General features: G+C 34.5%; 1 protein-coding gene across 2 annotated transcripts in view; it reads right to left on the reverse strand.

Annotated features, from left to right (window-relative positions):
- Nucleotides 1-3,383: 3,383 nt before the first annotated feature.
- Nucleotides 3,384-27,388, reverse strand: part of FNBP1L (formin binding protein 1 like) — a 120,296-nt gene continuing 96,291 nt past the window's right edge. The window contains exons 7-17 of one of the 2 annotated variants that reach the window (XM_060139559.1): nt 26,794-26,922; nt 24,851-24,997; nt 22,990-23,193; nt 21,372-21,530; nt 16,703-16,717; nt 14,030-14,139; nt 12,440-12,572; nt 11,095-11,189; nt 8,569-8,717; nt 7,013-7,171; nt 3,384-5,724 (exon numbers count right to left, since the gene is read on the reverse strand). In XM_060139559.1, coding sequence (XP_059995542.1) covers nt 5,717-5,724; nt 7,013-7,171; nt 8,569-8,717; nt 11,095-11,189; nt 12,440-12,572; nt 14,030-14,139; nt 16,703-16,717; nt 21,372-21,530; nt 22,990-23,193; nt 24,851-24,997; nt 26,794-26,922 — 1,308 coding nt within the window. In that variant the 3' untranslated portion in view covers nt 3,384-5,716. Of the gene's footprint in view, nt 7,172-8,568; nt 8,718-11,094; nt 11,190-12,439; nt 12,573-14,029; nt 14,140-16,702; nt 16,718-21,371; nt 21,531-22,989; nt 23,194-24,850; nt 24,998-26,793; nt 26,923-27,388 lie in introns of both variants that reach the window. The other variant, XM_060139560.1, reaches the window with a different exon arrangement.

Genomic DNA, 27,388 nt, shown 5'->3' on the forward strand with positions numbered 1-27,388 from the left:
CTGTCTCATTCCACACCCAAGACTGTGTCCCTCACATTGGCTGACTAAGAAATAAGCAATGGCTGGTTGGTGCCAGTCATGATTTAGGACAAAGGCAGAAGGAGAAAGCGGGGAGAATAAAAATAAACTGAGCCAGTCTACTGGGGCTTCTGCAGGCCCTGAGACCAAGCAGTTTGGTCTGCCCAGGCAAGTGAGAGTAAAGTTGAACTTTTAGAGGTTAAGAGAGTGGACACTGTGATACTCCTGTCTGAGACCAGCCAGGGGAGCAGCAGTTGTGCTCTCACTTAGCATACTCTTCTGGGTATTAAACAAAGGCTGGTAGTTTCCCTCTCCTCATACCTCTTCAATGAACAAGGCAGGCTACCCTCCACCACAAAATAAGTTGCCAAATAAAACAAAATGTTAAAAAAAAAAAATCTAAAGGGCCATTACTGCACCACAAGGGGCTATGTCCCCAAACACCAGTGTCTACCCACACTCCCTTCCAGTCTCCCCAGCTGCTACCAGAGCTTCGATGTGTCTCCTCCCCTTGAGCAAGATGAGGCATTTCTTTGGAGGAGGAACAGAGGAGGTCTTCCTCAGCTTAGTTGTCCAGGGCTTACAAAGGGCTTACGAAACCAAGGGTTTATGAAACCAAGAAGATTCCCCAACACCTGAAATAACAGTATATCTACAGTAAGCCCTTCGACTTTGTCCCCAGTGCTCAAACCAGAAATGCATCAGTGTCATGTGTGATTTCTGAGATAAACCACATGTAGTGAAACTTATACGATTAACTACAGTTTTACTACTTTTCAGAATTATTTTTTACCCACCAGTAAGGAAATATTTCTACAGCATTAACTGTGGCTATATCAGTGTGCACTGGCTGAATATGAGCCCTGCTCATAACAGAGTATAAAACCATCTTTACAGAGCTCAAAAACATGGAGAGCTCATCAGGTTTAGAAAAAAATATCCATGTGATAAAAATGAAGAAAAAACAATAACCATGAAACTCAGGATAATGGTTATCTTTGAAGGAGATGGAGAGGATAATTTTCTATTTCTTGAGTTGACAGATTTATGTTTATTTTACAATGGTTCATAATATACATATGTTTTCTACAAGAAGTTCTCCTCAGAGGTGACATTTCGGGTCTACGAAATCAGCTTGTTGCAAGCTCCTACTCTCTACAACAATGCTCTCACAATCTTATAAAAATGAGTATGAAATCTTGTCAATTACTGAAATTGTGCTGAAATCAGGACAATTACGTCTGTAGAATTTCCCATTTGTATCTAAAGAAAGGAATGAGGCTAACTAGACATGACTTGTTCTTAGGACCTAGGTCAGTTGCCCATTACATTTTCTCTTAAATGCTGACAAAATTATCTAGCACTTTTAAGAGTTGTCAAACTTCCCAGAACTTACTCTTCAAAATCTATATTTTCCAATGGGCAGAAGGCCTAAATAGACATTTCTCCAAAGACATACAGGTGGCCAACAGGCACATGAAAAGATGTTCAGCATCACTAATTATTAAATGCAAATCAAAACTACAATGAGGTACCACCTCACACCCATCAAAACAGCCATAATTTTTTTAAAAAAATCTACAAATAACAAATGCTGGAGAGGGTGTGGAGAAAAGGGAACCCTCCTACATTGTTGGTGGGAACGTAAATTGATGCAGCCACTATGGAGAATAGTATGGCAGTCCCTCAACAAACTAAAAATAGAGTTGCCATATGATCCAGCAATCTCACTTCTGGGCATATATCCAGATAAAACTATAATTCAAAAAGATACATGCACCCTATGTTCATAGCAGCACTATTCACAACAGCCAAGACATGGAAGCAACCTAAATGTCCATCGACAGAGGAATAAAGAAGATGTACATCTATACAAACGGAATAATACCCAGCCATAAAAAACTGAAATAATGCCATTTGCAGCAACATGGATGGACCTAGAGATTATCATACTAAGTGAAGTCAGAAAGAGAAAGACAAATATCATATATCACTTACATGTGGAATCTAAAATATGACACAAATGAACTTATCTATGAAACAGACTCAGAGACACAGAGAACAGACTTGTGTTGCCAAAGGAAGAGGGGGGTGAAGGAAGGATGGACTGGGAGTTTGGGATTAGCAGATGCAAACTTACAGAATGGATAAACAACAGGGTCCTACTGCATAGCACAGGGAACTATATTCAATATCCTGTAATAAACCATAATGGAAAAGAATTTTTAAAAGAATGTATATATATACGTATAACTGAATCACTGTGCTGTACAGCAGAAATTAATGCAGCATTGTAAATCAACCATATTACCATAAAACAAATTTTTTTTTAAAATGTGTATTTTCCCATCCCCCTATCTTTTGGCATCTCTTATATTTTCCATAGTTTCTTAGATTACAGACAGTGACTATACTCAGGAATATATTTGATCCCAGGTATACGAGCTCATTGAAATAGGCTTGGTGGGTTTTTTTAGTATTTTTTTCACCTGCACTAATACCTTCTTCACAAAGAAAACCTATTCTTTTCAACAAGTCTGAAGATCCTTTTCCTTTTACTGTTTCCTTAATACTGTTATGAGGATGTTATCTTTCTCTACCAAGTATGATTTGACTTCCCTGATCTTGGTTCAGACAGTAAAAGTCCTTTTCATTGTTGAGTTTTTTGGTTGACACTGTTTTCCTGCTGTTTTGTTTTGTGTGTCCCTACTTCCAAACTTGGCGTGGATCTCTAAATTTTCATCTCAACAGTTGCAACCTTTCATTGTTCAGAATAAAACCCTGAGTTTTATCCCCTTTTAGGGTTTCTAGAAGTTACTAGTCATAGTTTCAGATTTGCTCTTTTAAAAAGGTTAATCTTCTGAAACTAAGACTTCCTAAAATCACTGATGTGACGCTAGTTGTGGCAAATATTCTCTTTCCATGTTTTGAAATGCGATGAAGACACAGGTGCTCTCTCTGACTGATCAGGAACTCAAGCAGAAGCACGGGAAATGCTGACTAGATCAATCTATGTAGTATAGGGAAAGTTCCTATGGATGCAGAGGCTAAGATGGTGTAAAAGCAAAGTCTGTGTAACATAGCTACTGTAGAACAAAGATTAAAATATACAAATTATTACCTTAACTTAAATTCACTGTAAAGAAAGTTAACTTTTTTTCCCTTTAAGAAAGCTTGAGAGAAACTAAAACTAGAATAAAATTTTCAAAACTGCTTTACGAAAATTGTTGCCCAACACAGATGCTTCCATTTATGGAACCTGGTCATCTACTTTGTATTACCTGGAACTTAGCATAGTCAAGAACAAAACCATTATATCTCTTTAGGTTCACACAGCAGTAAGAGATAATACTATACACCTTAACTGACCATGAAAAGATTATTTTATTCCATGAAAATATTCTCAACAGAGAACACTATCTTAAACAAAGCATTTACATTAAGAAATCAACATGTGCACAAAAAGAGTAAAAATTACTGAAAAAATTAAAGACTTCTTTTGGACAATTCACATATTCAAATTTAAGAATGATTTAAACTGTGCAAGTACAAATGTCTTTCCTATTGTAATAACCCATACACAGGTTGCACTATTCCACGTGAGGGAACTTGCCTCCTACGGAAGCAAATCCTGCTTTAAGAAAAACAAACAGTAGCTTGAAAAGAACAGTTAGTCCTCACAAGAAAGCCTTAAACTTTGCCCTCTGTGGCTGTTGCCAAAAAGCACAAGCACCTCAGGCTTTGTACAGAAGACAAACACAGCCAGCTCAGGTTTCCTCTTCATTGCTAACCTTTAAAATAAAAATAGCACTGGATCTGAAAACTACTTTATGTAGTCTGTCAGTACTGAATAATGTCACTTTATATAAATAACCCTGTAACGAGATTTAAAATCTAAAACTTCATAGTTTACTAGCCTTAAAGGTAATACACTATCATGTCAGCTGTGTAATGGGAGTACTTGATCTTACGAAGGCATCGACTTTCACACAATTGTCATTCAGCTTTAGTATAACTGGTAGTACGATTCAAATAACACTGGGAAAAATTATTAAAGCAGTCACACAGTTTCTAAAATATCGCTTGAAATCCAACAATACACAGACCATTTCACGTTCTTTCTTCCTTCAAAACAGTAAAGAACCAAATTAATGAAGCTTCCATGTTACAAATATCTCCCCACCCCCACCCACCTCCCCATTAAATGTCACTAAGAAATTAGTTAAGATACAAGTCATTAACAGAATCACAAATGCGAGGGAGGACAACATGAGCAACATGAGCGTAGGGGCACTGATGACAATTATATTTACAAGTATAAACATACAGAAACTCCCATTTTACAAGGAAAAGTGCACATAGATCATTACAAAGTTTCACTAAATTGTATGTGGTTCAAATAAAATCATCACTTGGAAACAGACTATCATTGTAATAATTAAGTGAGAAAACAGTAACCCCAAATTAGAAGACAATGGGAGGGAGGTCCATAAAACTTCTCATAAAAACACTAAGTAAAATGGACTCAGACATGTCTTTAGTTTGATGCGTAAATTTGAAGATGCACCAACAAACATGGTAGAGCTCTAAAAGCCACCTACCGAGGTTGTATCGGCAGCTATAGCAGCACTGCCGAGTTAATGGAGGTCGCACTGAGCTGACACATAAAGCCCTTTGTGGGATACTGTAGTGGTAGTGTTGGCAATCAGCAGATTTAGGCACTCTAGTTTAAGGCAGCGTTTGAATGGAAGCAGCTGACTTCTGACAACAGTCCTTTGTCTTGAGGTGGTGAGTATCTTCTGTGTTTATTATGCCAGGATTTCAGTGCTGACTATAGATTCTTCCCAGACTGAGGTGCTGAAGATGTATCATGTTTCAAAGAGTTCTTTCAACTGGGCTGTAGGCTAGAGCAGAGATGTTTTTTCTTCTGATCATAAATACTTCAGGTTCACAAACTGCTTCTTCATAATGCCAAAACTGGAATGTTTTGCAGTGGGGAAGTTATAGCAGCGTACACAAATACTAGGATGGAAACATTAGTGCTGGAGATGTTTGACAAAGTGATTTGCACTACAAATGTAAAACAAAACAAAGGCTTTGACAAGAACAAGGGATTATAAAGACATGCCTGAAAAATCTAAACCCGATCACTCTAGACATGCAACAGGATGTTAAGCAAGCACAGAGGTGACGCAGGCAGACACTGACAAATGGCAAGGATTCTAACAGACAATGGGTCTAAAAGCCAATTAAACAGAGCTGCGATGGACAGTCCTGTTGGAACAGTCAAAAATGGCAAGGATTCTAACAGACAATGGGTCTAAAAGCCAATTAAAAGAGCTGCAATGGACAGTCCTGTTGGGACAGTCAGATATGACAAACTTAAGGACAGCTCTGCATTCTTTCTGATTTGGATATCAGTAAAATAAATGGAAAAAAAAAAGGTTAGCCATTGTTGGCTTTTTTCCTTTATGTGAATAACTGTAATTGACAAGTTTAAGGGTTGGTATTACAATGATTTTTTAAAACAATGTACGGAAATGCTAATGAAGTTAGTAAAAAAATAATCATGTCTGCATGCACTCATGCAACTTGCTTCTCTCACTCTCTCTGAGCCTGACAACTCTAATACCCTCCCCCCAAAAGCAGCTGCATGTAACCTCCTTCAACATCTTGCCCATTTCCTCAGAAACCCTCTTCAGGAACCTGCAGTCCAGGAGGAAAAAGAAAAGAACAATTACTGAAGACCTTTAGTAAGACCAAAAGGAGTGTTCAGTTTAAAGTGTCCATCCCAAATGTCTCTAAAATCATTTTATAGTCAGCTATTAAAAACACCAAAACATGTTGGAACATGAGCAAAATTAAGGACCAGTCTCTTAATTGCTTCCTCACTTTACTCCCCTACACAACTAGCACTGCACATGTCTTGATTATACAGTGTTTCCAACAAATGCTTATTAAAATTGGAAAAAAAACTCCTAATAATTGACGATTCAGCTAAAATGAGGAAATGCCTTCAGTGATGGCAGAGATATATTCCTCCAACCCAGTTAGTGAAAAAAGTCATTTTTTCGTTCAAGCAAAATTTGCCAGTACTTCTCCTCCATGCAAGATTTCCTCTTAGTTTATTTAGAATCCACTTTCCTATGTATAATTGCTAAATGCTAGTATCACTAAAGTGGTATTTCTCAAAAGACATTTAAAGATGAAAAATACAAGCATTAATTTAGAAGAAAGCTTGTACATTATTGAAAATTACTAGAAAACCTGAAAATATCCTTGGGTCTCAAAAGAAAGCCATTTTATTCACTTAAAGAGCAAGACCAGGCCCGTTTATTTTGCACGTCTCTTGATTAGCCTACTACTAAAACAGATTATGTGTTAGGTGCCTGTTTTCTTCCTTTAGGAAACTGAAGTTGAGAATAAGGACAAAAATGAAAATGATTACATTCGTATTTTATCCAATTAGCCAACTATTATTACATTTTTCCTAGAAACTGTAGCTACAATTTCAAACCCCTAGACCAAACCCCTCTTTTGGGCATCAACTTTTTATAGCAAGCATTTCAGAGCAGTTTTACTTGAGTTCACTACAGTCACTGTGTTTCCTGAAGCAAAGTGTAGAGGGGTAGGGAGCTTTCTATCCCTACCCCTCTACAGGATGGATTCCTGCCCAGTAGATTAAATTTTATGATTTATAAGGCAGAAAAACACAAATCCTTCACACAGACTTAAGCAGAACATAAACAAAAGGCATCAATTAAGCTTCACACCAACATCACTCAAATGGTAAAGCGTCACGAGAACAGTTTCTTGTAATAGTCACATCTCTAAGATCGAGCCTACACTCAGCTCACACAGTGAACAATAAATCTTGGATGCCCTTTCAGCTTTCTTATGTTTTCCCACCCATTGACCGTGTTTTCATTGTTATCGTTCCTATGTCATACATGTTACAAAGCTGCCGGGTTAGTTTAGATGTAAGTTACTGCACCTTTACTGTTTTTCTCTAGAGTTACATCTATGTATGATGTGGGAACGTAGCCTTCTTCACCATTCTGTCTCCGAGCTCTTGTCCATCCATCACCCTTGTCCTCCTCAATAATGTATAGAACTTCACCTTCTTTCATTGCCAGAGTACCTTCATTATGTCCTAAATGAGCACAAGCATAATTTAAGTATAGCAATAATTTTGAATAAAAGTTACAAATACAACAAAAAACAACGTGGAACCCTACTAGATTTCAATGTAATAGAACTATGAGCCCACTGACTCTCATTACCAACACCTCTATGATGCTTTGTAGTTTACCCAACAGTTTCATATACTTACCTCATTTGAACTGCACAATAACCCGTGAGGCTGGCATTAACAGCAGTACCATGTAACAGATGAAGTATCTGAGCTACAACAACACTGTATGATTTGATAGGGTATGCTAACTCCTATTTCACTACTCCAACTCCTTCCCCAAATTTGAGTGGCACTGTTATCTAGAAAATTCATGAAGTTCAAAACAGTAACAAGACAGTGAGAGGGTTGGAAGAAAGAAGGAAAGAATATAATTTGAGAGAGCAGAGAAAAATACAGGTCCAACTCTGGTGATGGTAGAAGCAGAATGATCATAGCCACAAACTTCCTTCAAAACTTCATCAGCCTCAGGCCTCTCTTTCTTCCCAATCCCTCAACCATTCCCAACCTGCTTAGCAGTAACAGTTTTCACAAATGAATATTTATTTAACATACACTAAATCCTTCCCTTACTCTCTGTAGCAAATTATAGCAAGATCTTATTTAATACTATTTTCTCAGAATGAGCAGCAACTAAAAACTACTCAATTTAAAAACCAAAACAATGGATGGGTAGGGAAGGGCATTAAATTCATACACCATTTTATAACAACTTCTTTGTAAGGGTGTTACTCTGCTCCTCTGTGAAATGAAGAAAACGATTTTTCAAAGTCCAAGAGAGGGAAGGGTAACTAAAAACCTGTAAGAGAGGGCCACAATGCCTTCCTCCCCTTATAGAGTCTCTTCTCACAGGGGGAAGGATGGCATAGTCAGAAGCTACCACGTTTCCTCCTTCCCTCACCTGAAAATATGGCCTACAGGGTCAGCATATGGTGGTGGCACTCAGCTATGCCATTTGCCTAGTACCTGCCGCTCAATGTTAGCAAGTTACAAGGAAGAGCCTGAAGTGATATTTACCAGCCTTCCACTTTCTGGGTTGAGCTACATGCTCAAGCGGCTTCAACTTTGATGAGTACATCAAAGTTGGGAAATTCTGTATCAACCAAAGTTGATAAATAATAATCTTTATTAGGATGCTGATAACATAGGTAATTTTCTTTCAATGTCATGTACGGAAGAAAAATCTCTATACCTGCAATGTAGTTAAAACAAAAATATTCACACTAATGAACTGGGATTATAATTTTCTGGCACTTATAGTTTTCTTATTTAGCTATAAGGACACTACAGTGCATGACTCTGTATGTAGACTTTAAGGAACCCATTTTATCAATTACAGTGTATTAAGAAAATCATACCATCAAAAGGGTAGATAGCTTTGCAGTGTCCAATAGCAGGCAAGGGATCGTCATCTTCAAACTCATCATCAAACTCACTGTGGTGACCATGCTGTTGGGGTGGCCCACGGACTTCTTGGTTTGCATCATCAGTATAGCTTCCCTCAGGGCTATGAAACAAAATTATCTCTAATCAAGTACATGGGAACTTTTTATATTACCTACAAGTTGATCTCCTCAGGATCAATTCAGAGAATCAAATAACCATGACACAGTTCCAAATTAAGTCTTCATTTTCTTAAATGTTGAAATGTGTGTGTGTGTGTGTGTGTGTGTGTGTGTGTGGCTTCTAATTCAAAATGCTTTTGTTGAATTTCCTGAAATTAAAAATTAAAAGATTACAATGTTCTAGGCACATAACATGTATTCAGTAAGTATGTCTCATTATCACTGGGTCCAGAGATAAAATGGAAAAATGTCATGGACATTTGGTTTTTATCATCCTGGATTCATCACCCCCTCTTTTTTCAAGAAAACCCTAAAATTTCTTAGGGGACCCACCCAGACCCATGTTCAGTTCACAGGCTTCAGGTAGAGTTGCTCTGTCCTGGTTCCAGAGGGTCCATCTTAGCACAGAACTTGTATGACCAGAGTGAATAGTTCACTAGTAGGCATGTAACCCAGTTAAGATATGAGAGATACACAAAGACTTTTGCTTGGGACTGTTCAGAGAAGCTCCCTTCCTTTTCCACTGGACGTGAACCTGGAGAAATATGAGCTTAAGAGCTTTGGAAGATCACCATGTAGAGCCTTTAAATGAAGCCAACACAGTGTAAGGCAAAACTGGAAGGTGGAGAGAAACGGAGTACTGAAGATATCATCTGAGTTCCTAGATCAAGCTCTCCCTGAAGTCAGCCAATAAAATCCCTTTTCAGTTTAAGCCAGTATGGGTAGAGTATTCATCCTGTCACTGAAAACCAAAAGACTCCTAGTAAAATTAATTTCCAATTAATCACGTTAAGAGGAAAGTTAGTAACTAAGAAAATCCCAGAAAGCAGGTAATCCAAAGGCATTTTTTCTATAAATTTGTACTTCAAAAAGAGAAAAAAATGTTGATTTTGCTAAAGAATCAAATGACTGAATAATATTTTCATAATTTGCATGATGAGATTTAGCAGTACTTTCAGTATGCCTGGAAGCCAAGTTCTTAATAACACAAACCAGAGGGACTAGATTATTTTAATCTAGGGTTTACCTAATAACAAAAACCAGTGTATTTGTGACTATCTCTTGATATATTAAGGATATATACTTTCAAAAAGTGATAATGGAGAGGAAGAGAAGGAGAAATTAACATTTGTCAAGCATATACTAGCACAGGTATTTTACTAGTAGGTGCTTTATGTACATTATTTCAGTGGTCCCCAACCTTTTTGGCACCAGGGACCGGTTTCGTGGAAGACAATTTATCCAGGGACCGGGGTGGGGGTGGGGGGACGGGATGGTTCAGGCGGTAATGAGAGTGATGGGGGTGGCAGATGAAGCGTCATTCACCAGCCCACCCGCCGCTCACCTCCTGCTGTGCGCCACCCCTGCAGTTGGGGACCCCTACATTATTTCATTCATTACTAATAACCCTATATGACAGGTATTTTAATCTTTATTTTATATTTTAGGAAACTGAGACTCAGGGAGCATTAAAAATGAACTGCTAAATGTGGAGGGGAGGGATAAATCAGGATCTTGGGATTAACACACACACACTACTATATATAAGACAGATAACCAACAAAGACCCACTATGTAGCACAGAGGACTCCACTCAATATTCTGTGATAACCTATATGAGAAAAAAATCTGAGAATGAATATATGTATATGTATAACTGAATCAATTTGCTGTACACCTGAAACACACTGTAAATCAACTATAATCCAATAAAATTTTTAAAAAAATGAATTTGCTCAATTACAATGTAATTAGGTAGTAAACCAATATTTGATACTAGATCTCTCAAATTGTTCTCTAAGGTGAATCCAAATTTGTTGGATTTTATTATGAGGGGGAAAAAAAACATTTACCCAAAGGGAGAAAATGTCACAAATGGTATGAAAACATGGAAATTTAGTAAAATGCCTTTTGGAAGCTCTGATCCAATTTAACAATATGAATTTTTTTCCTTCACAAAACTTTGAGTAATTTGACAGTTAAATTTTTCTTTGGCATAAGCTACCCAACTCCATCTAAACCTAAAGGCAATCTTCCCAGGCCTGGGGAGCCTATGCCTCTAGACCACAGCTCCCAGAATTTTCCAAGTTCCTACCTCTCTGTTTGTAGACGCATTACAAACTAGAACTGAGCAGCAATATGAAATTTCATACTTCACCTGTAGCTATTATAAAGAAACAGAAAATTATTTAGGTTCAAAGATTGAGTTATTAAAAGCCAAACTTGTAGGAAAAAAGAGAACTGTATGAAGTTTAGGACAAAACAGTGAGAAAAGTTTGGGGTAAAAGGAGGAAATACAAATAAAATGCAAAAAATAACCTTTCTCGTCCCTGTGTTACAAGGTGATTTATGTCACTGCTATGTCTTCTGTCTCCTCTTCCACCTGTTTTGCCTTCAACTTCAGACAGCCAAGCCTTAGGGAAAAAACAAAACTGAGCTCAATAAATATATATATATATTTTAATTTATTTACTTTTTGTTTTATTTTCTATTTTTGGCTGTGTTGGGTCTTCATTGCTGCACGTGGGCTTTCTCTAGTTGCAGCGAGTGGGGGCTACTCTTCATTGTGGTGTGCGGGCTTCTCATTGCGGTGGCTTCTCTTGTTGCGGAGCACGGGCTCTAGGCGCGTGGGCTTCAGTACTTGTGGCTCACGGGCTCTAGAGCGCAGCCTCAGTAGTTGTGGCACACGGGCTTAGCTGCTCTGAGGCATGTGGGATCTTCCCGGACCAGGGCTCGAACCTGTGTCCCCCACATTGGCAAGCGGATTCTTAACCACTGCACCACCAAGGAAGCCCAATGTATATATTTTAAAGCTCATAAAATATTCTACATTTAAAATGTGCTTTGGGTCTTTATAATTATGTAATTCTTAGAGAAGGGAAACCTTTATTTCAATTTGGTCAATGATCAACTTGATAGCTGATTAAAAACACAGTACGTTTAGTTTTACATAAAGTTTTAAATAAGGAAAAAAACTTCAACGAGGGATTAATTCTAAAGATTATGATACCTGAACTTCCCTGGTGGCGCAGTGGTTAAGAAGCTGCCTGCCAATGCAGGGGACACAGGTTCGATCCCTGCTCCATGAAGAGCCCACATGCCACACAGCAACTAAGCCCATGCACCACAACTACTGAGCCTGCACTCTAGAGCCCATGAGCCACAACTACTGAGCCCGTGCACCACAACTACTGAAGTCCATGTGCCCTAGAACCTGCACGTTGCAACTACTGAGCCAACGCGCTGCAATTACTGAAGCCTACGTGCTCTAGGGCCCGCACGCTGCAACTACTGAGCCCGCATGCTGTAACTACTGAAGTCTGCGCCTACAGCCCGTGCTCCGCAAAAAGAAAAGCCACCGCAATGAGAAGCCCACGCACGGCAACAAAGAGTAGCCCCCATGTACCACAACTAGAGAAAGCCCTCGCGCAGCAACAAAGACGCAACTCAGCCAAAAGAAAAAGAAACAGAAAAAAAAAAGAAAGATTATGATACATTACTTTTAGATTATGGTACCTTACTTTTAGATCATAATGATACCTTACTTTTAGATCATAAACTCTAAAATAAAATATTTGAAGATAATTCTAGCAAAACCCAATCTATCATAATGAAGTTTATAAAAATGAACTTATCTTAGACAACTGCTAAATAACAAATCTACCTCATTCTTGTGGATTTCCATTCGCAGGCGGTCAATGTTATTCATGGTCTCTGCTAATTTAGGCTGCAAACTCCCTGGGTCCCCCATTTGTGGATTTTTCTCATATACATCTTTCATTTTGTTGAGTGCTTCTCTGAAAATGAGCAGGAAGACATAAAATTAAACATTTACTTTACATGTTCCCAGATAAAAGAGTTTCATTTGATTCTGGGGACTCACATGCAGCCTAATCGTAAAAGTCGTATCTCTTTAACTTTAATCAAACATTACCTGATTGAAGATAATCTGCACGAAGCTGATCATGTATATAGTTAGTAGTTTATGGAGGCAGTCTTTTAAAACATTTAGAATTAAAAAAAAAATGATTTCATTTCTCATTTCTTGCTTCCTAAATGAGATTATATATATTTAATCAAGGACTGAAAGAATATTCCTCAATATTGTTAAACTCATCATGTCCCAAATCAAACTCATCATATTCTCATCCAGACACATTATTCCACTGGTGTTCCTTATCTTAGTTCACAGCATCATCATCCTCCCACTCATCTATACCATCTTTAACTTGCCCCTCTCCCTCTAAATTCAAGTCATTCATCCTCTTCACTTCTCTAATCATATCACTATTACCATATCACTATTATATCACTATATATGCCTCAATTAGCTCTCCTTGGCTCTAACATCTGACATTACTAACACTCCTTAATATTCTTTTCTTTCTTGATTTCCTGGAGGTTACATTTTCTTTTCCCTTCCCTTCACCTCTGTCCCATTATTTCCCTCACTGATTCCTTCTCTTCTGTTTATCCTTTAAATGTGTTACATAAAATGACAGAAATTTCTTCTCATCTCATCCTACAGTTCTCCTTTTTAAGGCTGATCTCTTAATGCTTTGTTTTTTCCAGTTTTATTGAGACAAAATTGACTATTTTAATATCACCTATCTTCAGATCATTCTCAAGTATGAATCTCTTCAATCACTCATGTCAGAGTTTAAGCTCCAATTTTATCTTCAGTGTAAAAGCAGGTAGTAAGTTACCAATTCACTGTAATAACCCTTTATTCATCATATATAAATCTCTATATTCATTAAAACAAAACTGAACTAAAAGAAACTTTTAATAAAATTGAAAAAAAATTAAAGCTACGAATGAATCTGAAGCTGTAAGTAATCAAACACTGTTTTCCAACATTCTTGCAGCAAACAAAATAATTATAACCTCAGATTTCTATTGAGCTCAATTTATATACTAAAGCAAAATAAAAATTTATCAAAATATAAGAGGTAGGTAATGTTGGTGAAACTACCCTTGATAATCATCAAACTATTTTGAAAATTTATGGAAGGCATAAATATATACTATTAGCATCCAATAAGTAACCTGCAACCTAAGAAACTCTAACATTTCATTTTAAAAATATGACAGAGCACAATTTTCCGAAGTTTAGGACTGTATTTTTCCCTCAAAAGATATTTCAATTAGGATGTATAATTTTTAAGCCTTTTATACATCACATTTAAACATATCATTCAAAGTAGACTCTGAAAGGAATAATGATGGCAGACAGAACTTAATGGGAAAATACTTTTGGTCTGATTCTTTTTGTAGTTCTCTGTTAAGTTCATCGATGCGCTGCTGTAGTTTTTTACGTCTCTGTTCTGGTGGCAGATGACTGAAATCTTCTAGTGCTGGGCCCTGAAAAGAGAATCTAAATCATTATAAAAGATATTTTCATGAAATTTTATTTCTAAAATATACTCACTATAAAGTAAGAATATATATCAATTTTAAGTTTAATTTCAAATTAGCCCCAAACACCTCCTTTTAAGAAAAAGAAATCTACATAGATACGTATGTGTATGTTAATTAAAACAATCGTATTGAAGAAAGAGCTCAGATGCCAGTCACTTTTTAAAAAATCATGAAATAGAATAGGTAAAAATATCAGCAGATACAGATAATTGGTAATTACCAGTATAACATTATATTCAGGTCTCGGCAGAGTTAAAATAAATACAGATGAACCTTCTTACAGCAATAACAATGAAATGGAAACACGTAACATTTCTCACTTATACAAAGTATTTTTTATATAACATACTGCACCACATTCCCAAATCAAATCTATTGCCGTGATACTCGGGATATTACAAATGTTCAGACTGAAAATATGAAAAGTTTATATAACTGAGTTAAACAACTTACCTCATAAAGGCAATATAACTAATGAAAAATATTTTAATATTACACAGTCTTTGAATGATTATATTTATTAAACCATTCATTAGAACCGAAACATACTTGATCATTAAAAAATAAAAGGTAGAACTATCCACCAAGTGAAATGTAAGTAGAAACTACATTCCAATAAGGAATTTATTTTCAATTATCCTTTGTACAACCAAATAGCATACCTCAGTTGTTCTTGAAATAAAGATATAATCCAAAGAAAGATAAAATCCTTATTTAGGAAGGATGCTTAATGTCTAAAAATTTTTTAATGTTTTGATATTCAAGAAACTGTATCATTTAAGAAACAGTTCTAGTATTTAGATGTAACTTCTGATTCAAATGATGTCTTTCTCCTCTTAAATGTTAATCATGTCATTGTTACCGTGGTTATCTTATTAGAGATTATACAACCAGACCAATGTTAGCAACTATTGATTCCATTTAACATGAGCCCATATTTATGTAAGATTTTACATACTCAAAAATTGCTGACAACTATTATTCTTCATTTTTCTCTTTAAAATGGGGATTTTAAGAATATGCAATTCAATTTTTTAAGTGTTGCTGAAGTGAGCTCCCACAACAAATGCATCCTTGCTCCTTGAACCACTGACTCCTATAACACATCTAAATAGCTTTATTTCACCATCTATAAGAGTGCTTCCCTTGCTTTTAAAAAAGATAAAACTCACTTTTCAGGTAAGCCATGATCAAATGTAACATTTAATTCATAAGAAATTTTTTTGCAAATGGCCTGAACATTATGGACATTCAACAAGCCTGTCTAAAAAAAAAAAAGGAGGACATCTTTTCTAAGTGGCTTTTGTATTTTAATCTACCAGTCACCAGAAATAAAAATCTGTCAATCACCCAAATCTGACCTAAATAAACAAATGGCAAAATTTCCTATAAGGTGCCTTTAAATTTAGTGGTCAATTATCAATGTAAGTTGTCAGATTTAATCTAATTTGGGGTACAGGTATATAATAGTTTGAAAACTATTATATTGTGCCAAAAGTAAAACTTTCTTATTTATATTTTTAAATTTAATGAAATGAAAAAACACATTTCAATATTGTTTTTTTGACAGTATTGTAATAAACTCACAATTACCTATAAGTAAATCCTCCAGATTTCCACTTATCATTAATCGAACTTGTTCTCAAATTTATTAACAGCAGATAGCTAGGTACTTGCATTTTTAATATCCCATTTTGACATTATAACATATTCCTTTATAGAATATGAGAACTAAACTCACTCTATTTCCTATGGCTGTAAAGGAGACTCTGAGACATTTAAAAACCTCTCCTACTACATGGGAATTCATAAAAGGCCAAACTGCAATAGTCTGAAAAAGACTCATTTGTTTTCCAAAAATGAGAAACTACATAGGCACCCAATAATTTTTACATTAGGTCTTCACAATGCAGTTCCATTAATTTGTTTGAAACATATGTATAAAGGAACATCACACACATGCACAAGCACACATGTGCACACACACACGATATTTAAGTTATTTGTGCTTTTATTCCCATTCATTAGTAGACAAGAAGAAAGCACTGACTCTCTAATGAAACGAGCAAGAAATCTTTCTTTCTTACATTTTGGAAAATCTAATGATTCTTGTGATAAACTACAAATCAAACTTATATGATCTTTTTAAAGAGTGTTAAGAAAAATCATTTTTGTTTAATTTTTCTTTTGTAAAAACATAAACTTTTGTTCTACCATGTAACTTTTAAAATGACGTTTAACTATAATTTCATTCTCTGTAACATGACAAAGACTCCACCCAATAACATTTAAGAACTTAATGAGTTACAGTTAACCACATTATTATAAAATTTTATGACATCAGAGGTACTGGCATGTGTTGGACTATGGATTAAATTATAAAAAGAAAAGACATACAAGGTAACATGTGGGGATGTACGTTACCACTTTGTTTTGAATTAAACAAAACAATGTTTTGTGATTATTTAATGTTGGCACAGTATATAGATCAGCACATAAGGCTTACCATCTTCACCGACCACTGAATAGTTCAATGGAAAACAGAAAGAAATGGTATATTATTCACATGAAACCATAATACAGAAGATGCAATAACTTATTCTTTTTTTTACAATATTAAAATAAATCATGTACATTTCACAATCCAAACAATTATGCCAGAAAAACAATTTTAGCCACACTTTTGGGAAAGTAAATTACTTGCAAAAAAATATATACACTGATGATAATGGGCAGATATTTTCCAAGTGCAACTGAAACGCAAAAGTAAATAGTAATCATTCTATCAGTAAACACGTATTTTCTTCTTTAAAAAACAATTTTTACATAAGTGGATTTCACTTACATAGCTGTTCACTCTCAAAATACTAATATTTGAAAAGGTGAATATAAAAGATTTAATATTAGCCATTTAAAATAAATATTAGATGTAGTATTAAAGAATGGAATACTCTTCCCAATGCATTAAACAAAACACCATTATCTGAATTATTATAGTTCAAAATACTGTTTTGAATTTAAATATACTATGGGTCAGTAAGGGTAACATTTCTACTTTAGTTTTAAGGTGCTATTTTTAATGTACGGACACATTAAAAAACACACTATTATCAAAATAATAATGAGTCACCCAGATTCAAGTTTCCCATACATATTTGCTAATGGACACAAACATATGGGTTGAATTTTGCTTTGAAGATATAGCTTCCATTTCTCAGTTTTCATTCTGAAATCCATGTGCTCGAAAAGCAACACTAAAAATACATAACTTCAATTTTTAGAAAACTGGTTAAAATTTATTCTTTCTGAAAATGTGAAATGACATAGCACAAAGTCCTCTCATATTGTGAATATATATATGCATATTTATATATCACCCACATTCTATGAGTTACCAGGATTCTGCAACTGGCACTGCATCTGTCTGCCATCCACACGTGTATACATGCACATGCGTGCGCACAAACACACTCACACACACATTGTGACCCATAATACTCGGCAGAGCTTTGCAAAGTTCATCTTCATATCCATTTCATTTGTTTAGCGACCTCTAAAATTTTTACTTGTCCCTATTTTCTAAGTCATGATGTTTTAGAGAATATGGAAGATGTCAGGTAGAACTTCACATAAAAAATATAGATTTTAATAAATAGCTGACAAAAATATCTACCCTTTATCTCTGATGAACTGGCCATATATATTAATGGTTACGATGATAAGAAAAGATGACATACGCTATCCATTATCTTTCCAAATTAAGCTTAACATTCTTTAGACTGTCAGTAGTTTCAGGGAACAAAAACCACAACTTATTTTGCTATGACAAAATTCCTGGTAAGAAGATTAGAAGGTTTAAATTTTAAAAAGATATTTATGGTCTTCTATAAATATTATTAAAACAAAATCATATAGATGATAAGAAACAAAATAGGTAAAGCATTTGAATTTATCTTTTATGATAATCTCCACCAGCTAAATTTCTAAGTGATACAAACTATTTTTTCAGTTTCTATATTAATAGTTTTAGAGAAAACAATAATATAATTATAACTGAAATATCAAATGCTTCAGTTTTTAGCTAACCTAGTTTTACTATCAATTAGAAAATAAATTCACAGTTCATTAACCTTAGATTTGGGGATATTAAAAACTAAAGTTCTTTGTAAAATATTAGAAATATATTTTGTCTTTTTTTTTAAGCAATTCACGTTCAATAGAGAAATACTATACTCTCATATGCAATTTTCATATCCCTGTAACTAGAAAATTTCACATACCCACTATATCTTAATAAATACATAAGGGACCTAAAAAGGAAATCAGTCAGGCAATTCAAATTATTATGTGTATTTAAGTTAAAGACAGGAAAATCCTGAGAACTGTATTCTGGATAAATAAAAGCTTACAAAAATGACTCTAGAAGTCTATAATATCATGAATAATTTAAAAAGAAAACATGGACTTGATACTGCTAGATAAATATACTTCTAAAAAAAAAAACAAGGAGTACCCAGTAAGCTCCAATGAAGTAGTTATAGAGTAAAAATTATTCATTTTTATATTAAGTAGTTAAGTTTGGGTGTGCACCAAATATCTATTTAAGGTTAGATCTTGATGTCACAGAAGGAAATTATAAACCCTCATCCCTCAGAGAAAGTCTACCAGTACCACCATCAAATTCAAAAACACTGGTCCAATATAACATTTCTCATATCCTTAAAGATACTGCAAACTGTATACAATAGGTTTTCTTAAGAATGAGAGAAAAAGAAATTATAAATTTTTAGAAAAGCCAAAAGCAGGTACTTAGGAAAAATGATGTAACAAATATATAGCTCAAAACGAGAGTTTCTGCTTTGAATGGTACAACTCATCAGCTTTATGAAACCTTAAGACTTTGTAAGTTTAATGGACTTACATGGAAATCCATGTAAAAACACATAAACTGGCTTCTTAAAGCTTATCTTCTTTTTCTATATTGAGAAAATTCTTAAGTGGAAGAAAACATAATTTCGAAATAGTATCTAGTAAACTACCAAATACCAATCAAAATAGAAAGAAACTTCTCAATGCCAAGGTAATAAACTTTACTTCCTGCTCTATTCTCCAATCTCTAGTTAGTTTGTCTGTCATATTTTCCATCTTGCATACTGCTTTTTTCTTTGGCATGATAACTAATAATAAAAGTGGGGCCATTTTGGCCTTCTGGAACTAGCCCCCCACCCCCCCGCCAAATGTACTAATATTTTAAATTAAAGCAATATGTGGAAATACGAGAAATAATGACCCCGCAGATACTTTTAAGTTCTACGGTTATAAAATTCTACCAATAGATTTATTCAATAACAATGAAGATGGCACATATTTAAGCTTCTCTCTCCAGGGCTCCCAATTCTAACTGCCTAAACTTTTTTCAAAGAATTATATTTACTTCATACCTCTATGACTATACTGTGTAGGGTACTGTAACTGGGCCTGGTAGACTCGATATGTAGGACACATACGTGATTACAAAAATATGGCTACTAGAAATTACTATTTGTACTTTCTCATGATTTATGAAAAAGCGTAATATTTAATGAAGTCTAAGTCATCAAAGAGAAGAAAGATGGGAATTAATTCTACTCTATTGTTCAGGCAATAGAAATCCCACGTATGATTTCTTAAAGTCTTTTAAAACAAGTGATAAGAGCTTTGAAAAGTGATAACAGGCACCTATGGTGCTTGTAGGTATAATACAGACTCATTCACAGGGACTTTTCAAAATGTCATGAAATTTACCTATATCATTCACATACAGAATTAGAAAAGGTAGATGCAAAGAAGTTCACGTCATTATAGGAAAAAAGGAAGTCCCAAAAAGAACATAATACACTAGGATATTTCTGCTGCACTACTGATACCAATTGTTTGTCATACTGTTTCAATGGAAATGTAAATAATAATGTAATCCTGCCCTAAATTAATGTATCTTGTCCACATGTGGCCAGAAGAGAAACCCAACTAAAGCAATTTGAAGATAGAAAGGGCTACAAACAGTGAGAAACACACAGGCTAGACAGAGAAGGAAAAAGAAGAAAGAAATGAAAGGGAGAGAAAGAACAGAGGGAGAGAGGAAGGGAGGAGAAGCAGGGAAAGGAAAGGAAGAGAGAGGGATTGCAAGGAAGAGTGAGTCCAAGAGTGAGTGTATTGCTGTTCATGATCAGAGTTCTTATGACACTACTAGACTCTCAGTTCTCATTGGTGGAGTATCACACCTATGTTTTTTATATGTCCAAACAAATGCTCATACAAATCTCATAAATGTATCTAAATTATGAGCTATGAATATTACAAACACGGTCTTAAAATCAGATCATAAAAGAAATTAGACTAACATAATGAAGTAACACTAATTTATCAGTAGTATAACAGTTGTTGCTAAGAAACAATTTAATATTTGCTTTTTACTATTCTAAAACTTTTCATTTGCAGAGTATATTTAGTTTTAAGTAAATGCCAAAGGCTAGCCTATTGGGGAAAAAAAAGGAAATATTTGGTAAAAAATACTTCCTGTAACAATTACTCAATACAAATTCCATATAACCATTACTCAATAATATCTAGCATTTTTATAGGCTTTACAACTTACAAAGTACTTTCTAATATATTATCTTAATTGATCTACAATCTTGATATTTAACATGCCTATCTTTGCTTTTTTATTTAACTATTGGAAACTGTGTTTTATGCTTCTGAAAGTAGGGCCATTAAAATTAAAATAGAACTTGATTTTTTTTGCCAACAAAATAATACTTTATAAGTTCGCAGAGGTCATTAGTGACAAATTATTACATGAGTAAGTCCAGTGACAAATTACTGAAAGTCTTAAAAATGTAAATACATTACAAGACAATGGCGAACATATGACTTCACATAAACAACAACAACAAAAAAAATAGCTAATATGATGGTACCCAGCACCCTCTTTATAATACCATTCTTTTATGGGTGAGCATTTCAAATGTTATAAAGAGGAGTTGTTTTTAACTTGAGGGCGGCTATACTTCATTCTGTCGTGTTTTAAACTACATATATATAGGAGAGAGCCTTATAATGAGGGTGGAGAGTATTAAAAGCCACAGTACACACACAATAGGCCATCATGCATTTTAACCCATTATTAAACTTACCCCTCTTTTGAGACTTCTGAAAGAAGGAATTCTGGGCTTCCCTGTTTTTATTTCATTCATACAATAATGCACGGGCTCAATGGAGAATGTGAGAAACTGGGACCCATTAGGAGTACTGGATGTGAATAAACTAGTAGGGGTTAAGGGTGGGGACTGTGGCTAATATGGAAATAAAGAAAGGAATCAATAAGCCAAATGTGCATAGCTTTTTTTCCTAAATGAAAATTCTATTTTTGGCAACATACTTTTTACAAAATATATCTCAAATAAGGTTTTCTATAAAAATATTATAAGAAAGTTAACATAGCTTTGCCAAAACTGTCATTTTAAAAAGTCAAATTTACTTTTAAAAATGTACCACTTCATCACTTTTTTACAAGCTGACAGACTGAAAATATAGAGTGTATACAAATTATAAGGTTAGAGAGAGCAATATGACCTAGACAAAAAAATTCTCTTCCGATTTCTAGAATATTAGCACCACCTAGTTAGTTATACTTAACCTATAATACTTGTCAGAGATAAAGGCAGCAGCTACAGTTAAAGTTATCTAAATAGTCAATGTCTATTAAAATAAAATATTAAAATTGTAACTGATTATCATAAATAGGCAAAATAATTTCATTACGTTGTGGCTTTCCTCTCAAAACTGTTTCTATTTCATCCCTGTTGCACCTCTTTTTTTTAAAAAAATTCAGTATTCCTTGTTTTTCTAAGCTCTCCTAGCTACTCTGATCTGACTTTAAAAAAAGTCTCACCTCTCAACTTCTCAATGGGACAATGTTATGAAAAGCATGAATAAAGCTTGAGTTAATTATAACTGTGCTTTTAAAGATATTTACAGGTATATTATAATGAGTTAAATTTTATCTACATTCGTATGTCAAGATCAGAAAAATGAATTAAAATAATCATGTATACTTTAATACAGAACATCAGATTAAAAATACATATCTATTCTCCTGATTATGACACTTTATAGTCATTAAATTGATAAGAAGATTAAGCACACATCTATTCCATTTGCTCACCTGCTGAGCTAAATTTATCTATCTAAAATAAACAGCACATCAAAAGATGGGTTTCAACAGGAGGTTAAGAGAGATTCTCTTAGTAAACTAGAGATTTTTTTAAACTTCAAATAACACACGCATTGAGCCCTTCCCATTAAATATTCACATGGATAATAAAAATAACCTTATTAGTATGATCTATAAGACCTAATCTGACATTTTATTATTGCTGTGGTCAATCATTCATTCCAACTGAGAACTGCAATTTTTGTGATCTTAGAGTCAGATCGTAATGATTCTGAAAAAATTTGAACTGAAACTACATACAAATGAAATTTCAAAAGCATATAATTTAAGAGATGTTAACAGCTTATTTAGTATTTTTACTCATTTTTATATGGCAGTCAAATGTTAAATCCAGAAATAATTTTTACTATTAAGGTACAAAATTCTATGTTTCTACTAAGTGAAAAGTTAATTGAATCATTCAAATCAAAATATTTATTCTCTATTAATAGTAAACCATTATCCATTCAATACCTACATCATTTTAAATGACAAACTAAAACAAAATTATTAGCATAGAGGAATTTTATGACTTTTACCTTTGGCTTCTTTCCAAAGAGCCACAACTTGCCCTTGGCCTTTCCTACTGTGGTTTTGGCATCCACCTTCCCACTTTCCTGTTTGGATGCACTGATAGTCCCATCAGAAATGGTTCTATAAATATGCTGACTGTAATCTTCAAATGGAAAGTCTCCTGGAGGTTCAAATCCGGACTTAAAGGAGTCTACTACCATCTGAGAGTCCTATACACAAGAAACATGTTTTTTTTTAACCATTTCATTTGCTTATGATACCATATTAGCTTTCAAAAACCTTAATCTGTGTTAGAGAATAACAAATAAAAATTTAAAGAAATAATTCTACAATACTTATTAAAGGTTTAAAGTGAATAATTGCTTCCTGTGAATATGTAATAAACCATAAATATTTTAATTCCTATAGAAAAATAATTTACAAATTACTACTTTATTAATTTGTAATGTTCACGGATGTTTTCACTCAGGGTTATTCTCAAGTAGAAATTCTAAGTTTTAAAGGAAAAGGGTTTTCTGTTTTACAGGATGTCTCCAAAGAAGGTGACCTATGGAAAAGAAGAAAGGGCATCTAATTGTAAAAGAGGGTAAGAGACAAGTAGAAAGGCTTTCATTCACGCAACAGGGGAAAGGATAAATAAAATATATTAAAGACATACGAGGAAATGTTAACAGAACAATGAAAAAAGATCTAACAAACAATACTGAGTGCAAAAATTAACTCTGAAATAAAGTTTAGCACCATTTACCCAAAACTTTAAAACACACATAAGTGTTATATATTGATTTTGGACATACATACCTCTATCTGAATGTTCTATTGACACCTTAAAATCATTATTTGCAAACAGAATACTTTATCTCTACAAACTCCTCGCCCACCCCTACCAGCTCTCCTCTTTTATTCCCTATCTCTGTTGGTAGTACATTTTGCCTATCATTTAGTCAAAAGTCATCCTTAGGTCATACCTTACTTTTTTTTTGTCACTAATGCCACCCCCACCAATCATCTGCTAAAGGGTAAGAAGAGGGAGAGAGGAGAAGGACCTAACTATATTTGTAACCTTGGATGCAGCTATACCAAAACATAAATGTATGTTTGAATTCCCAAAGAACCCCAAAATCTTCTTTCCTTTTTTAAATTTAAGTCAAAATTCTGTTACAAGAAAGACTTTCACTCATATAAAACCAACTTGCCATGAAAACTAAAATACGTAGTACATATTTGGCACTCCCCAAACACTGGTTCTCTTCTCTTCCTTTTCCCTCATATCCTCATTTTCTGTTAACCTTAGCTTCTCAGTCACTAAATCAACATTTACTGATAAATGACCAGGTACAAGACCTTTTCTAGACCTTAATCAAGATATAATGTGATTAGATTTACTTCTTCAAGAGAAGCAGGGCTTCTTGAAGGCAGTACCTTCTACTCATAATGCCCTCCTTCTTTTCTCTTGAGCCATCATTCCATACACTCCTCAGGCTTCAAAATGCAGCTCAAGTACCAACTCCTGTGGTTACAAGCAACTCTTACAACTCTAGATCTGACCATTTCCTTCTTTAAACTTTCACTAGACTAACAGTATCATACAGTTTTTAACATACAGTTCATAGGTTAGTTATACTCTTGGAGTAGAACTGAAAAATTAGTGGGGAAAGGAAAGAGAAGCATTAGAACTCTTTCCTTTTAAACAATTAGAATATTAGTGTTTAGAATGATCCTTACAGCCCAAAGGAGTCTGGCAATAAGTTACTTCTACAGAATATAACTTAAAATCAGCTAACCATCAATTACTTCCCCCCTTTCCCAATTCATTTCACTAACTTAAACCAAATATATTACTCAAATTAATTATAAAACACTTACTCTTCTTTCGTCAACTGATTTTGCTGCAAGAATCATTCCTTCCAAACACTTTGAAATGATGGGAATAACTTTGCGTTCTGAGTCTGCAAATCCTCTGTAACACTCACTGAGTTTAATAGTCCTTCGTTCATCCATTTCTTGTAGTTGCTAATAATTAGGAATTTAAAAAAAAAAAGGAAAACTGAATTTTCTTTTCATTCTGAAGCAGCCCCCTTCCAAAAAAAAAAAAAAACCCACAAAGATTCTACCCTAACAGTTACACTGTTGTAAATACCTTTTAACAAGTGCTACAGACTTAAAGTACTTAAAACTTGAGGTCTGTGAAGTAGCAAAAAAATATATATACAAGGCTTTTAGTATATCCTAAAACCAGGTGACAACAGTTTTCAAGCCTTCTAAAGGACCCCCTACAGGCTACCAGATCTCTGTTTCATACAACCTCCACCGTTCATTCTTCAGTCAGAGCAGTTATTGTTGTTTATGCTCTAGGAAAAGTTTCATTTTAACACAAAATTTTGACACATTTTTTTTCCTTTTTAAGCAACTGGCATAAAACATATACAAGTGTGAGCATTCTAAACCCTTAAGTTAGTTCAGAACATTTTGGTAAGATCTGACTGGACCAAGAATCCACAGTTGACCACATACCAATGGGTACCCAAACCTACCACATTCTACAGCTCAAAGTGACTATCGAAAGGTTGGAGACACAAGAGGAAAAACAAGAAGCCACAAGGTCAAAGTGATACATGTATGGAATCCCTACAATTCAAAAATTCATTGGCACATGGCACTAAGAATTATGCCAGGACACAATTATGCCGAATACCTTAAAGGCATTTTTTGACACTTCTTATTTGTCAACAATGACCTTTCTTTCTCATAGGAAGCAACTACACTGCTGAAGTCCCCTAGCTCCCAAAGCCTTCATACTACTTTTTTCCTCTTTACTTCCCAAAGCCTGGGAATTTATTTTGAGACCTGCATTTTCACAAAAGAACTGCGCCCAGCATCACAAAGTGGCAAGACTGCTCCATAGCAAAGTACAAACAAAAGGATCAAGCCCCAAAACACAGAAAAGCAGTGGATCTCCAAGTTAAGGTCTCCCCAGAATATGAAGGCGTAGCTGGTAAGTTTAGAAAAGCACCACAGAGTGAGGACAGGCTGACTAGACGCTCTGGATTAAATGACTGAAATCTGATACCCTCTCTAGTCCATCACCTCTCACTATGCTTCCTTTGTACTTCTAACTTGCCTCCAAGAAAAAAAAGGTGTATTTGGACTGACACTCTTTTCACAAAAGCTCTGCTCTCTCAGGTACTACTGTTTTCAACACTGTTTCACTAAATCTCTTTTCTCTAATTTCTCTTCTTTCTAGAATAGGCGGTAACATAATTTAACCTCCGGAGTCCTTACCTGAGGGCCGTTTGGCAATTAGTATCATCAAATGATGATGGATGGGATTTATAAGCCTGAATTACATTTATGATCTGGCAGCTAGGAAGATAAGCAGGCAAAAACCAGGCTAGCAAATGCATTTCTTAAGATTTATTTCTGCCATCTGGACTAATGCCAATGATTCTGTTATAGTGTCAAAAAGCTACATCCAAATTCTAAGTGAGCAGACTACAATACACAATTCCAATGAATTCTCCCATCTCATAAGACTTAATAATATAGTATTAAAATTTATCTAGAAAATGTCATTGTTTGAGTGAACTGTTTAATATACTACTAATAAATCTGTAGGAAAATCTGTGATTTCAGTCAGAAAAAAATCTACTTTTCACATCTATAATCATAAATTTCTTATCACCAATCTTGATGACTAACTAGTGAATCTAGAAACATTCTGATTGATGCCTGAAATTTTAAAGTTTTACATTTAAAGACTAGCTCTTCCGTATCTAAAATTAGGTTAATTTCACATCTCTAAATTTTACCTTGTAAATCTGAGGAATCACTACGTAGAAATGTTTGTGCTGTTCTCCATTGAAGTTTTGTAATTGTGCGGCATATTCATTCTTATTTTCGTCAGCCATATGTGTACGTAGATTCAACTGCTGTTTAGCCTAGAGGCAAATTGGTCCAAATCATCACCAACGACAAGATGAGCAACAAAATCACAGCTAATTCACTTTTCTAGAAGTTATACTAAAACGAGACTTTTTCTAACTACTGATATCATTTAAAAGTAAAGGAGAGGCTTACAGATCTTATGGCCAGTCTCCCTGTTGCAATATTCCCTTTTTCTTACTGCAATAATAAATCCTCCCCCTTACAATAATCCATGAAAATAAAGTTTCTCCTTAACAAATTCAGATTTTTTTAATTAAATAAATGACAACATTATGGTTTGAAATAGTAAGCTTTTAATCAGAAGAGAAAAATAGCATCAGGAATAATTTAGACAGTTACAAAGTTAGCAGTAAAACATTTCTTTAAACATAATCCAGTTATATCCAACCCAGAACCACAGTGAAACCAAGTAATAGTAAAAATGGGATTTGGGGATAATGTAATGCTTAACAATAATTT

Source organism: Lagenorhynchus albirostris, chromosome 2, assembly GCF_949774975.1.
Source record: "Lagenorhynchus albirostris chromosome 2, mLagAlb1.1, whole genome shotgun sequence".
NCBI classification, from domain to species: Eukaryota; Metazoa; Chordata; class Mammalia; order Artiodactyla; family Delphinidae; genus Lagenorhynchus; species Lagenorhynchus albirostris.